The sequence below is a fragment of the Mytilus californianus genome, unplaced genomic scaffold (assembly GCF_021869535.1).
Source record: "Mytilus californianus isolate M0D057914Y unplaced genomic scaffold, xbMytCali1.0.p SCAF_8, whole genome shotgun sequence".
Classification (NCBI taxonomy): Eukaryota; Metazoa; Mollusca; class Bivalvia; order Mytilida; family Mytilidae; genus Mytilus; species Mytilus californianus.
In genome coordinates, this window is record NW_026262734.1 from 11,688,125 (window position 1) to 11,700,952 (window position 12,828).

At 31.6% G+C, this 12,828-nt stretch overlaps 1 protein-coding gene across 4 annotated transcripts in view; it reads right to left on the reverse strand.

The window, feature by feature from the left end:
• Positions 1–12,828, reverse strand: part of LOC127712073 (GATOR complex protein Iml1-like) — a 111,549-nt gene that overhangs the window by 89,626 nt on the left and 9,095 nt on the right. For all 4 annotated transcript variants that reach the window (XM_052218270.1, XM_052218267.1, XM_052218268.1 and 1 more), the window contains exons 7-14: positions 12,527–12,667; positions 11,473–11,542; positions 10,974–11,046; positions 10,337–10,524; positions 6,099–6,233; positions 5,601–5,662; positions 4,764–4,837; positions 3,644–3,722 (exon numbers count right to left, since the gene is read on the reverse strand). In XM_052218270.1, coding sequence (XP_052074230.1) covers positions 3,644–3,722; positions 4,764–4,837; positions 5,601–5,662; positions 6,099–6,233; positions 10,337–10,524; positions 10,974–11,046; positions 11,473–11,542; positions 12,527–12,667 — 822 coding nt within the window. The remainder of the gene's footprint in view (positions 1–3,643; positions 3,723–4,763; positions 4,838–5,600; positions 5,663–6,098; positions 6,234–10,336; positions 10,525–10,973; positions 11,047–11,472; positions 11,543–12,526; positions 12,668–12,828) is intronic.

Genomic DNA, 12,828 nt, shown 5'->3' on the forward strand with positions numbered 1-12,828 from the left:
TATGACCAATACGACATCTAGAAATAACACACTGATCTTTTCTGCACATAAAATTATTGAAAGGTTTACATAAATTAGGTTTAATTTCATGTAATTTATTACCATCTTTTTTACTCCATTCATTTTTCAATATATTAAAAACATATTCTCTAATATTAGATTTAAAATCGGTATATGGTATATCACAATTAGATAAAGGGTCACCCAGGGCATTTTTTGCCTCAAGGTCTACAGCTGTGTTTCCAAGGATTCCAACATGACTCGGCACCCATAGAAATAATATTTCTTTAAGAAGAATTTTTAAATTCCTCATTACATATAAAATTTTGAGAATTGTTGGGTTTTTAATTTTAGTATTTTGTATAGCTTGTAAGCATGAAAGTGAATCAGAACATATAATAAATTTGGATTTATCTGAAGAAGCAATAAATTTCAAAGCCAAAATTATTGCTTCTGCTTCAGCAGTAAAGATCGATGCTTCAGATGGCAAACGGAGCTTTGGATGATATTAGTCATGTTTTGTTAATAGACGGGCGAATGCTATCGAGTTTGCCAGCATTCTTATTTCGCTCACCCTGAGATTGTAATTTTTCGGGTGGCGGAACACTTTCGATTTCCATTTCTGATTCGTCATTAAGTGTTGAAAATCTGTTGTGTGAGGAGAGTCGTCGATCTCCAGGACCATGCGCAGCTGGTTTTACTCCGCCTCGACCCCTACCCCGCGACCTCGAATCAGAAGACTTCTGAGAGGATGTATTTGCTGGCTTCTTTGGGACATCCTTCTGTTCTGGAGAACGAAGAGGAGACGGGGCTTTAGAAGACTTTGTACTAGATGCAGAAGATAAACTAGTTTTATTAGATGCAGATGAAGGAGGACTATTGGAGATGGAAGAATCATCAATGTCACTGGGAAGATCCCAGACAGATTCACCGCCCCAACTGTCTGATTTAACTGTATCTTTTTTATTTGATTTCTTTTTTTCATTTTTTTTAGATGATGACATTGAGCTCTGTAAGGAAGATTGAGTTGACTGAGTACTGGTTTTAGAAGGTGTTGGTTTTCTTGGAATTAATATTTTATCGTTAGGTTCTGTTTCAACAGGCAGCATTGTAAATGTCTCAGCATCAATTGGCCAGGTCATGCGAGTTTGTGTATGCTCGTGACTGAATGAGCGGACAACTTTGCTGGCGTACGATGGTCTGTTCGAAACAAGGAGATCATTCGAAACAGAAGCTATCTGTTTAGCTTCTGGGTAACTGATGTTTCTTTCTGTTTTAATTTTGATAATATTTTTTTCTTTAAGGTAAACAGGGCAGTCCCTAGATGATGAAAAATGGGATTCACCACAGTTTACGCATTTAGAAGATTCAGAGCTACAGGTTGTTCCCTCGTGTCCTTCGTCAGAACACTTGAAGCATCTCTGCGTACCACGACATTGTTTACCTCCATGACCAAACTTTTGACAAGTGAAGCATCGAATTGGGTTAGGGATAAACCTGTCAACTCTGATTCCGAAGCAACCTAAAGTAATAGATGGAGGAGGAGTTGGAGTTCTAAATGTCAAAAGATATGTATTTAATTTGATTATATTTCCATTCTTTTTTATTTGAAATCTAACAACATCAGTTACACCTTGGCTTGAAAGTTCCTCACAGATTTCTTCCACGGTAAGGTCACCAAGGTATTGACTTCTGTCTCGAATGATCCCCTTACAGCTGTTCAAACTGTTGTGAGGAGAGGCAGAAACAGGAAAGTTTGTAATTGTTGTCAGAGTAAGCAAATTTGTTGATTGACTTTTGTTGGAACATTCAACCAACAAATTGCCTGATCTCATTTTTGAAACTTTTTTTACAGTACCAGCAACGCTTTGAATCTGTTTGTGAATCACAAAGGGAGATATTTTGGAAATTGGTTTTTCATCTGTTCCTTTTATTACAATAAATCTGGGCCAACTGTCATCTTCCTGACAGGGCACTGAATCATCACATTTTCTTTTTTTATGTATTAAAGCTGATTTAGAGGGTTGGTTTTGTTGTGCCATAGGAAATGAGAAAGATTCACCATTCTTGTCATCCACCCACCTCGGAGTGCCTACAAGGGCGATGCTGTGTTTCCGTGGCGAGCCGGGGTCAAGTGCTAATGCTGAAAACGAGCTCCAAGTATAACATGTATAACGTAGCTGGTCCCCAAAATTAGCACCCAAGATCCACTGCGGAAAGCACCAGATGTTCCAAGAATGGTATACTCAAGCAGAGCGTATCCATCAAGCGAAATAGAAAGCGTACCACTTGATTGACCCATGAGCCATCGCCTTCTTCAGTTATCCGAAATATAAATAGCTTTATTTAAAACACATGTGTATATCATGAAAATTGTTACATGAAAGCTTATTGTTGAGGATTAACTGAAGGGCTCAACATGACCAGCCGATTGATCGAACCGGGTCCATCCGACCTCCCGTTTAGATGATATTGGAGCCAAAGCAGCTTATTGAACTATAGTCTTGTCCGTCCGGGTATTTTCTGACCGTAAGGAGTCTGGCTACAGCCCTCATCCGCAAGGATCTCGTCAACCACCGACACGGGTAGCAACCCACGGCCAACGGGTTGGAGAGCCTATTTTATTCAAAACATCGGGCAACTCGTACGATGTTCGGATCACTTTAGTCTGGTCTCTACCCTTCGACCTGTCCAGCATGGGTAACCCTACCAGGAGACGAAGCTCCAACTGGCATAGCTCTTGGGGTCACTGAGACACGCAAGCCCCCCGACCACGGCAAGGATAGCGATCCACCGGGGGGTATTTGTTTTGATAACGTTTGACTTTCTGAAGATTCACTTTGTCTTACTTTTTTAAACATTTCGTCCAAAGTTCTATTTTCTAGTATGTTTTACTTTAGGTTCTGACATTTTCCACAACTCAATTGTCTCTATAACAGTATAAGTTAAAATACTGCTACAGACTGTACATAAAACAGATTATTATTCTTTTAAACTCCCGTCAATCATTAATGACTGACAAGATATATATAGACAGTGTACATTTGACTGGACGATTAAAGAGTTTTGACGACTTCACATGCATCTTAAAAGGGATGGGGAAAGAATCTAAAAGTTAGTTTTTTGAAAAAATAATGTGAAGGCATGTGCCTAAAATGCCTTACGTCAGCTATGCACCGGACATTCTGCATGCACCTTATATATGTAAATGTTAATAAAATGGTTTTCATGACAAGTATGCATGATACATGTATACATTATTGTATAAATTGAATATTCAATCATATATTGATAAATTGCCTGAAATGGCCTTTGATAGGTTTTACAGAAAGTTAACTCAATGCACAATGTTATGTGTACTCATAACATACAGATAAAGAAGATGACTGAAATATATCTAACCAGCCAGTGACTTTGTGCAACATCTAACTCACAAAAATCATCCTATCAGGGCTCTAACAACAATGTTTAATGGTTGGGAGACTCAAGTGTGGGTTCAATATTGAAAATTTTAAGTGTGTAAATTTATGAACACATCAAAAAGCTTCAATGGACCTTTGATGGAGGAAAACTAGAGGAAAGGTCTGACCATTCATGGAGAGAAAGAAAATATGCAATACAATACAATAAAATTTCCACTTACAATTTCTGGAGGTGGTTTAATCCTTGGTACAAAGGATCCTTGTAGTCTAGCTTCTATCTGGTGTTTAGATATGTAGAAACTATAATTATAATATATTTGTTAATTTAAAATAAAAAAAATTCAGAGTTATTCTTTTATTTAATAGTTAGAGAAGAACGTGGCCATTTGTGCTAAATGTATAAATTAACAGTCACATCAGGTGATAATAAGGACATTTAATTGGCTGCCGCATGTAAATGTAGAAAGAAGTGCCATGCTCTCTGCATGTTAAAGAACCCTTGCAACAACTTTTTGAAGGGTCCATAGGTGTCCTGTAGTAAGGCAAAATTTCGTTCCTATATGACATACAATTGTTTTCTAGGGCCATTCCAAATTTCCCTCTTTTATCCTTGCATGAAATATTTGCCATTGGACATCAGTAAATCCTACACTTTGTTGCATTACAATTATTTGATTCAAACTATTACCTTTCCTCATTTTCTTTTTGCATATTAAAAACTTTATAAGATTATTTGATCACTTGATTAAGTCCTTGCATGCCATAACTATAAATAAGAAATAAGTCAATTTCAAACCAGATTTTTGTTTCATAATCCCTAAAATTATGACCAAACTTCAATTCATTTTGTCATGTAACATTTTCATTGAATAGAAACATCTTATTTGGATGTATTCAACACAAACAAAGGGCATAATACAAATACAAAACTTTTGCCAAAGAATACATGGCCTGAGTTAATGGACCAATAAACATTTCCAAATCAATATTCATGATGTTACTTGGTGAAAGCTAATTTATATTCTTAAAATAAAGGGGCATAACTCTAGAACGGTTAAAGAAAGTGACGCCACCAAAATTCAAACTTGATCTGTGTTTTGTGGTAATAAGCATTGTGTAAAAGTTTCATAACATTTGATTGAGGCAAACTCAAGTTAGAGAACGGAAACCAATTTTAGGACGTACGTACGTACAGATGGACAAGGGTAAAACTTAATGCCCCCACCGCTACGGCGGGGGCATAAAAAGCCAAAAAAGGCAAGAAGGATAGATAAATGAGAGAGTAACACTGTATGGACATGGTGAGTTATATAAGGGTTATAAACATATGTATATAATTACCTATGATTCATCCAATGTGGTATATTGTAATCGTCTCCTACTTCCAAATCAGACTTCTGACTTTTACTGTGAAACTGAAGGAAGAAAAAATCAGATAATCTCAATTACAGTTAAAGTTTCATCATCCTACTAACAGGTTCTCTATCAAATATTAACTTTTTCTTCTTTTTTATTAGACAAGTCTTTAAATACATGTCACTTCAGCTCAATGGAAATATTTTCAATCAAGAATATACAGTATACTATATATGTATAAGTAAGGATATCTAATCTGACTGTGATATTTGTACAAATGGACCAATGGTCTAAATGTGTGACCTTCAGGTTTCCTGTTAAAGATTCCAAGGTTGTTTGCATCATCCCTTAAAATAACTGTGTTTCTCTAATAATTTTTGGACTATATGCAGACAAAGTTATTTCTTTTTCAATGATCTGCTAAAAAATTGTTTTCTTTTTATGTGACATCAACCGACATGGTTGCCTTTCTTCATAACATCTCTATATTGAATTCTGAGAAAAACAATTAAATTTGATGTCATAATTGAAATTTTGACCAATGAAGAACTTCAAACGCAAATCATATATTGGTTTAAAAAAAATAATTGTTTTTGGAGAAAGTATAAATCAGCTAAGAATTAGAGAATATATATAATGCTAGAGTTTGTCAGTTGAGGAATGTTGTTAGTTAACCCAGGAATCAGATTTCATTGGTCTATTAAATTGAGTGTCATGAAATTGTACAAATGCAAAGTAGCAGCTGTGAAAACTCGTCAAACAAAAAACCCTGATCTGAGTCAAAACAAGAGAAATGTTGATGGTTTGTTGATATGTAATTACCTTAAATAACGGTGCTGCATGTAAAGGTTGTTCTCCCATACAAACCAAATCACTGCCTACACCTAAAATAGTTCAAGTGATATCTATAGTCCTCTGAAAGATTGAATTACCGTAAGTAAAATAATTATGAAAATTATCTCTCTAATAATAAGAGGAAAATTTAAACAGAACATATTGTGTACATGTGCATTGGTATTTTCTGCTTTATTGCTTTCAATCAACTGTTGACACAGAGATATGTCTCATCTTTATAAAATTTTTGATAGTAAAAAGCAAATGTTGAAATTACAATAGCAATACTTTAACATGTAAATTATGCAAATTACTCAATGAACCATGACTGAAGGAACAGGGCCAAATAACCTCACATGTTCATTCAATTGTCAAGGCAATTTAAAAGAAAACATTAAAAGGGATACATATCAAATATTTAACTCATAATAGAATTTATTTTTTTTTCCATAGAAAATAAAAGCAGCCATATTTAAAACAACCTACCACAATCAATAGTCCTTTGTTTTGTTATATTGGTCAGTTGTCTGTCCACTTCAAAGACTCCAGGTCCTGGGGTGATGACTACAGCCACTTTACCTGTACGGTCAAAGTTTCTGTCAAAGTAATACTTCTCAAACACTGAAAATGAAGATATAAATATTACTAAGCAATACAGACTGCTTTTTGTTATTTGTGTTGTTGTGTTCATTGACATATTACCCAACATCTCCTTCATGTTAACAACTTTCTTATTAATGACTTCTTAGTTTGATGGGAATATGCCTGTTGTACAACTTTGATAACAGAAAATTAACCATAAAAAGAAAATATTTATTAATAAAGCTTAGAGTATTTAATGTTTCCCAAACTTTTCTGCTTACTCTTCCAGAGAACCTGAGATCACCCCAGTTTTTAATTTCTACTACTGTGGATTCATTTATTTTCATGGATAGAAAAAAAAGACGTTTCGTGGTATACGTAAATTCGTGGATCGCTGATTACAAAAAAAAAAAAATTCAGATACATAATTCGTGGATTTATTTTTGATTAAGGAGATCATATAACCTCCTTGGTTTAATCAATAATAAAACAAACGAAAAAGAAGGAATTCATTGAAAAAGTTTTGAATTGTCAAAATCCTCGCTTGCTCATTCTAGGTTAAAGTGTTCATTGAAAACTTCTATTACAATAATAGACAGAGACAACTAATTATTTGTTTGTTTTACAATTCATAAATTCTTTTCGGAATTTTATAAGGGACTCAAAACTCTATAATTGAAAGCTCATTTCCCTAATCATGATATAATAAACAGTCATATAAGTAAGGGATCATAGATTTATTCTTACGAGGAAGCTCCGAGCATGCTCGGAGGATGCTCAGAGCTTTTTAAGTAGGCTCTTCTCAGCAGTTTATGTGACAATAATTATCATGATCCATTAAGATGTCAATCAAATCTACACCTCTTCTATGATAAGGAAAGTAGAGCATTATAGAGGAAGCTCCATTAACACCTGTGTAAACATCTGGTCTATTCAAATACATTTTGCATGAAATTTTACAAAACTATAAAATAGATGAGAAATTCTTCAACAGTGCTGTGTAATGCTTGGAAAGAAATCTCAAGTCTCCACAAAAAGTAAAAGTCATTTAAATATTTTCTTATTATATTTATTATATAAATAATCATTCCTTTTTTTATAATAAAAAATTCTCAAATTTTATAATTAGATGATATGATTTAAAAATAGTTTGTATTATATAATATGCTACATAAAAGTTATCAAGACACAAACAACAGTCAGGTGGCGATACTAAACAAGTAATTTTTTTTAGTCACTTTTATAATTATTTTTTGTTTTTAAAAATTATTTAATAACTCAATAGTTATTTTAAATGTCAAATAAAGCATGGACTTAATGTAGTTTTTAAGAATTTTCATATCATTTCATTAAATAGAATAAAGTATTTATCCAATTTTAGATGAGTATAGAGAGGTTACTTTAAAAAATAATGACAAAAATATTACTTTAATAAATTATTTTATACAACTTCAAAAAACTTAGTACTTACATTTACGGAATATATGTAATTGCTTTTGATTAAGATTCAAATTATAAATAACTTCAAGTCTTAATTAAAGGTTCCATATCTAGTTATAACTGTCTATCTCTAGGATTTTAAGGGGAAATGATATTTTAATAGCCCCAAGAGGCCAATCTTTGACCAAGAAGTGTGGCATCAGAAAAGCAATTAGTGCTTGTTGAGGATTTTAATAGTTTTACCAGTATATTTCATGGGGAAAATAACCTGATGTCTGTGAAAATTTGTTAAAGCTAGTAAAACCTGTATGAATGGACACCTATAAAAATAATATTAACAGAAGTTACTTATTCATGATATAGAAGTAATATTTGAAATAGCCTCGTTTTCAACATAACTTGTATAGGTAATTTTGAAAATTACTTGTTTAAGTAATAACCCTAACTAAACAATGGTGATATGTTTTTTTTAAATAGCAAACTAAGTTCTTTTATAGAAAATTATGGCTACTTTAAGAAAAGTTGTAATTCATTAGTGGAAGCCTGGTTTGAAGGGGTAATACCACCATTGTTTTCCCTCTAGTACGTCTCTCTCTTTACTTGGCTTTTTTTTTTAAATTGTGCAGATTTAGCTTTGTTTTAAATAAAGAAATACTTGGCATGAGTAAAATTATTTTCCCCCTATAAGTCTTTGTTTAATTGTCATGATTGTTATATTTCAAAAAATTTGCAGAATTTATCTATGTTTTAAATGAAGAAATACTTGACATAAATAAAGTTTTATCCTGTCCTGTACTACAGTGAAAATATAGCATAACTTTTCAGTGCATATAAGAAAGTAAACATCACCAGAAGTTAACCAATCAAATTCTTTCCCCCTTTTTTCCCTGTAGAATATAGTATATTTTTACTGCTTTGAAACACCCAAGATACTGTACATGTTTACGACTCAAAAAAACTTTTCTGCAATGAAATGGAGAGTTAATTTCAAACAACTGTCAAATTAAATGGAATATAAAAAAAAGATAAACCCTTTTTCCTATGAAACTGAATGTACTATGTTTTGGTAGTATGGTTATAAATCAATAACCATAGTTTGTGTCTTTGATGACTTTTATATTTCATTTTATATAGTATAAATTTAAAATATATTTATATTTGAAATATAAAATTTGAGTGTTTTTTTGTATCATGTGTATTGAAAAAGAATGATAATTATTAAGAAAATGTTTTAAAATTAATTTCTTTCTGTGAAGACTTGATACCAAGCATTGTACAGTAATATTGAAGAATTTCTCATCTATTTTATAGTTTTGTAAAATTAATGCAAGATTTGTTTGAATACACCAGATGTTTACACAGGTGTTAATGGAGCTTCCTCTATAATGCTCTACTTTCCTTATTATAAAAGTGCTATAGATTTGATTGACATCTTAATGGATCATGATAATTATTGTCACATAAACTGCTGAGAAGAGCCTACTTAAAAAGCTCCGAGCATCCTCCGAGCATGCTCGGAGCTTCCTCGTAAGAATAAATCTATGATCCCTAAAAGGTTTGAAAATAAATATTCCTGTCATAAACAATATTACCTATGGGCAATATCCCCGTACTTAATCCTATTAATTTTTAATCACCAGTAAACCAAACTATGACACGGTAATTAACAACTTGCAGTTATTTTCCATGAACAGTTTTAATCAATTTTAAAAAGTAAATTATCACTGATATTCGATATATTTATTATTGATTTAATCAAAGTACTTGTATCTTCTTTCAATAAAAACATGTGTTATGTTACAATGTTTATCGCTAGTCAACACTATACTAGAACTGCATAACATACATGTAACCAGAAATAAACATTCGACTCCATACACATTTCTCGGGATTATTTTTCGTTGAATTCTTAAATTCGTGGTTCGCTATATTATTTAGAATAATATTATTTCAGAGAGAGAAAAAAATTTCATTTACAGAAAATAGTCAGCTAACCTGCCCATTAAAGCTAACTTTTTAAAGCTGGACTTATAAAATTTGATGCAAGTTGATAAAAGGCTGATCAGAATACATTTTACCTTTTGAGACATTAAGTTACTTTACATGAGGTTGATATAATATTTTAAAGATTTGTATGTTATGTAATGGTAAAATCTGTTTCTCTAATGATTTTTAGGCATAAAAGTTATTTGTATACTCTATTCTTGTGTTCGTTTTTTTTCTCATGATGTCATAATGGAAAAAAACAATCACACCAAAAATATTTGACATAACTGAACTTATGTTAACTCAAACAAACATTAATAATTTAAATAAATATAATGGATCAGGAAAGTTTTAAATTAATAAAAAATTACAGAAATCTTTATAAATCTTAATATCACTATAACATATAACAACAACATGAATAATATAAAATATTATCATTGATATGGTCATAATTATAAATTAACTGTTTACTCAACTTTGAAATTTTTAAATACTAAGGATTTTCTACCCAGGGAATAAATTATCTTAGCCTTATTTGGCAAAACCTTTTAGGAATTTTTGGTCCTCAATGCTCTTCAACTTTGTACTTTATTTGGCCTTTTTAAACTTTTTTGATTAGAGCGCCACTGACAAGTCTTTTGTAGACGAAATGTGTGTCTGGCGTACAAAATTTCAATCCTGGTATCTATGATGAGTTTATAAATAAAACTTACAATTAAGTGTCATATTGAGTGTTTCCAGAAAGTTTCCTTGTGCAGCAGTCGAGTTATAAGCCTTGGGTATTTTTTCACCAGGCCTTTCATGGTATTTTAAAACATAATCTTGATACTGGTTTATACATTTACGTAATTTTTTAATTGTTGTTGTCCAGTCTTCATATCGTTCATTCTGTATAATAATTCTACAAAATAAATATTAACAACCGTCATGGTCAGGTACAAAAAGTAATTAATCAACAAGAAATTACTTGAAATTATATATAAATTCTTTTAGGCCTATAGATTGATATAAAGTAACGTCATGATGTTATTTAACATTCAACTTTATGCAGAAAACTTCAGACTTAGTTTCTACTATAAAGTGACCTGTTTTACAATGTCAAAATATGAAGAAAACTCATTGTAATATGTAAATGTAATTTAACATAATCTTGCTATATGAGTATACAGCACCTATGGTTACCTGAGTGAATATCTAACAGTTAGTATAGACCTTACTATATACAATACACAGAAACTTATTGACAAAGACTAAAAGAATAATCTGGTTTGTTTTGCTAAAATAACTCTTACTAAATTTTAGAAAAATCTATAAATCTATATTTTAAATAGTAATTAAAACTATTTTTACCTGTAAAAATCCTCATAAAATCTACCCATATAGTCAACTTGTAAACAGTCTCTCATGAATACTGGAAACTCTTCTGCAAATTAATCAATACTATTTTATCATGAATGAGAACATACAATTCTTTTACTCAATGTATGATAAAAGACACTATCTGCCAAGTTGATTTATTTATTTGTAGATCTTGTCCTTTAGATCAATTTTGCAATTTACATTTTCTCTTTATTTATTAAAGTGTTCAAAATAGGCAAAATTGCAAAATAATGTAAAAATATTCATTAAAAGGCAATAACTCTTGTAATGTGCTATATGTCTGCATGTTTTGTATTGCTTTATTGTCATATGTGTAGTATATGCATTTAACCAACTTTTAAATAAATTTTACTACACCTGAATGGCAGTACATATTATAATACCCACTAAATATTGTTATCTTCTCCAAATAGGAAAAAGTTTTGGATGCTCTTCTGAAAAAAATTGTGTCAAATTTAATAAATCTTACCTATATACTGTGCTTCATAAAATGTTCTAGAGAATAAGACTATGCTCACATCATGTAGACAATTCTGGTCCTACAACGAAACAACCAATTCGTAATCTTCTGGTTTGAAAGTAAGGAAAAGTAATAAAACTTTAATTTTAATACTTTCTGACAACAATCAGAAAATTTACAGTTATAATCCATGTTTTCTAGAGCATTAAGCTACAATCAAAGTTTTAAAAAAACATTTTGGAAAAAGAGACATTTGAGACAGTAAATTAAACATTTTGTTTCACAAGTATCCATATACAGTACAGGTATTCCAATTCTAACGCAAATATTGAATTTGTGCATAATGATTTCCTAGTTATGGTGGAAAATTATATCTCTGATATCTAACTTTGATGGAAAATAATATCTGGGATCTAACTCTAATTGAAATGATATTTGGGACCTAAAGTTGGCGAAAAATAATATCTGGGATCTAACTCTGATTGAAATGATATTTTGGGACCTAAAGTTGGTGAAAAATAATATCAGGGATCTAACTCTGACTGATGATATCTGTAATCTAATTTTGATTAAAATCATATCTGGCATCTAACTTTGATGGTAAATGATATTTGGGATCTAACTTTGACAGAAAATGATATCTGCAACCTACAAATTTGGGTAAAGGCTTCCAGCTGGGGTTTGAAAAACACCCCTATTCATATATTGATTTATGCGAAAATCCCTACCCATTTATATATTTCATAAGAAAATCACAACCCATCTATATATATTTCACAGCTATCATGAAATCTCATTTCAATGAAATGTCAACCACATGGGATACGTGATTCATATTATGATATAAAAATATCAAAACGCAGTTTATACAGACATCTTAACACAGATGAACATGTATGAGTCACTAACATAAACATGGCTACCTATTGATATATTACCTCCGTAAAATTGTATTACATTGATATATTTGACATTCCAAAAAAATGATCCATACCAGGGGCACGTCTGTGTATACCTTTATGTAGGAAGAGACCCCCCTGTGGATGGAACATTATTCTCTTACCTTCCATTTGGCAAATAAATCTGTTAAGAATCCATCTACAGCTTTTTCAATATATAAATCTCCATACAGATCAAAATCCCACATCTCAGAACTCATCTGTATAAATATCTGAACAACTGAAGTTGAAGATCGAAAAACTACCTGAAATTTCATGCAAACTCATAAAACTGTCTGCTAACTTATTGCAATAAAACATTTAAATTCTACCTTACATTGAGCTGATGCAAACAGTTGTTAAGCTGTTGAAACCTTAATTGGCAGAAAAGTAAGCAGAAGTCAGCTGTTTAGCTTGAAAATATTGA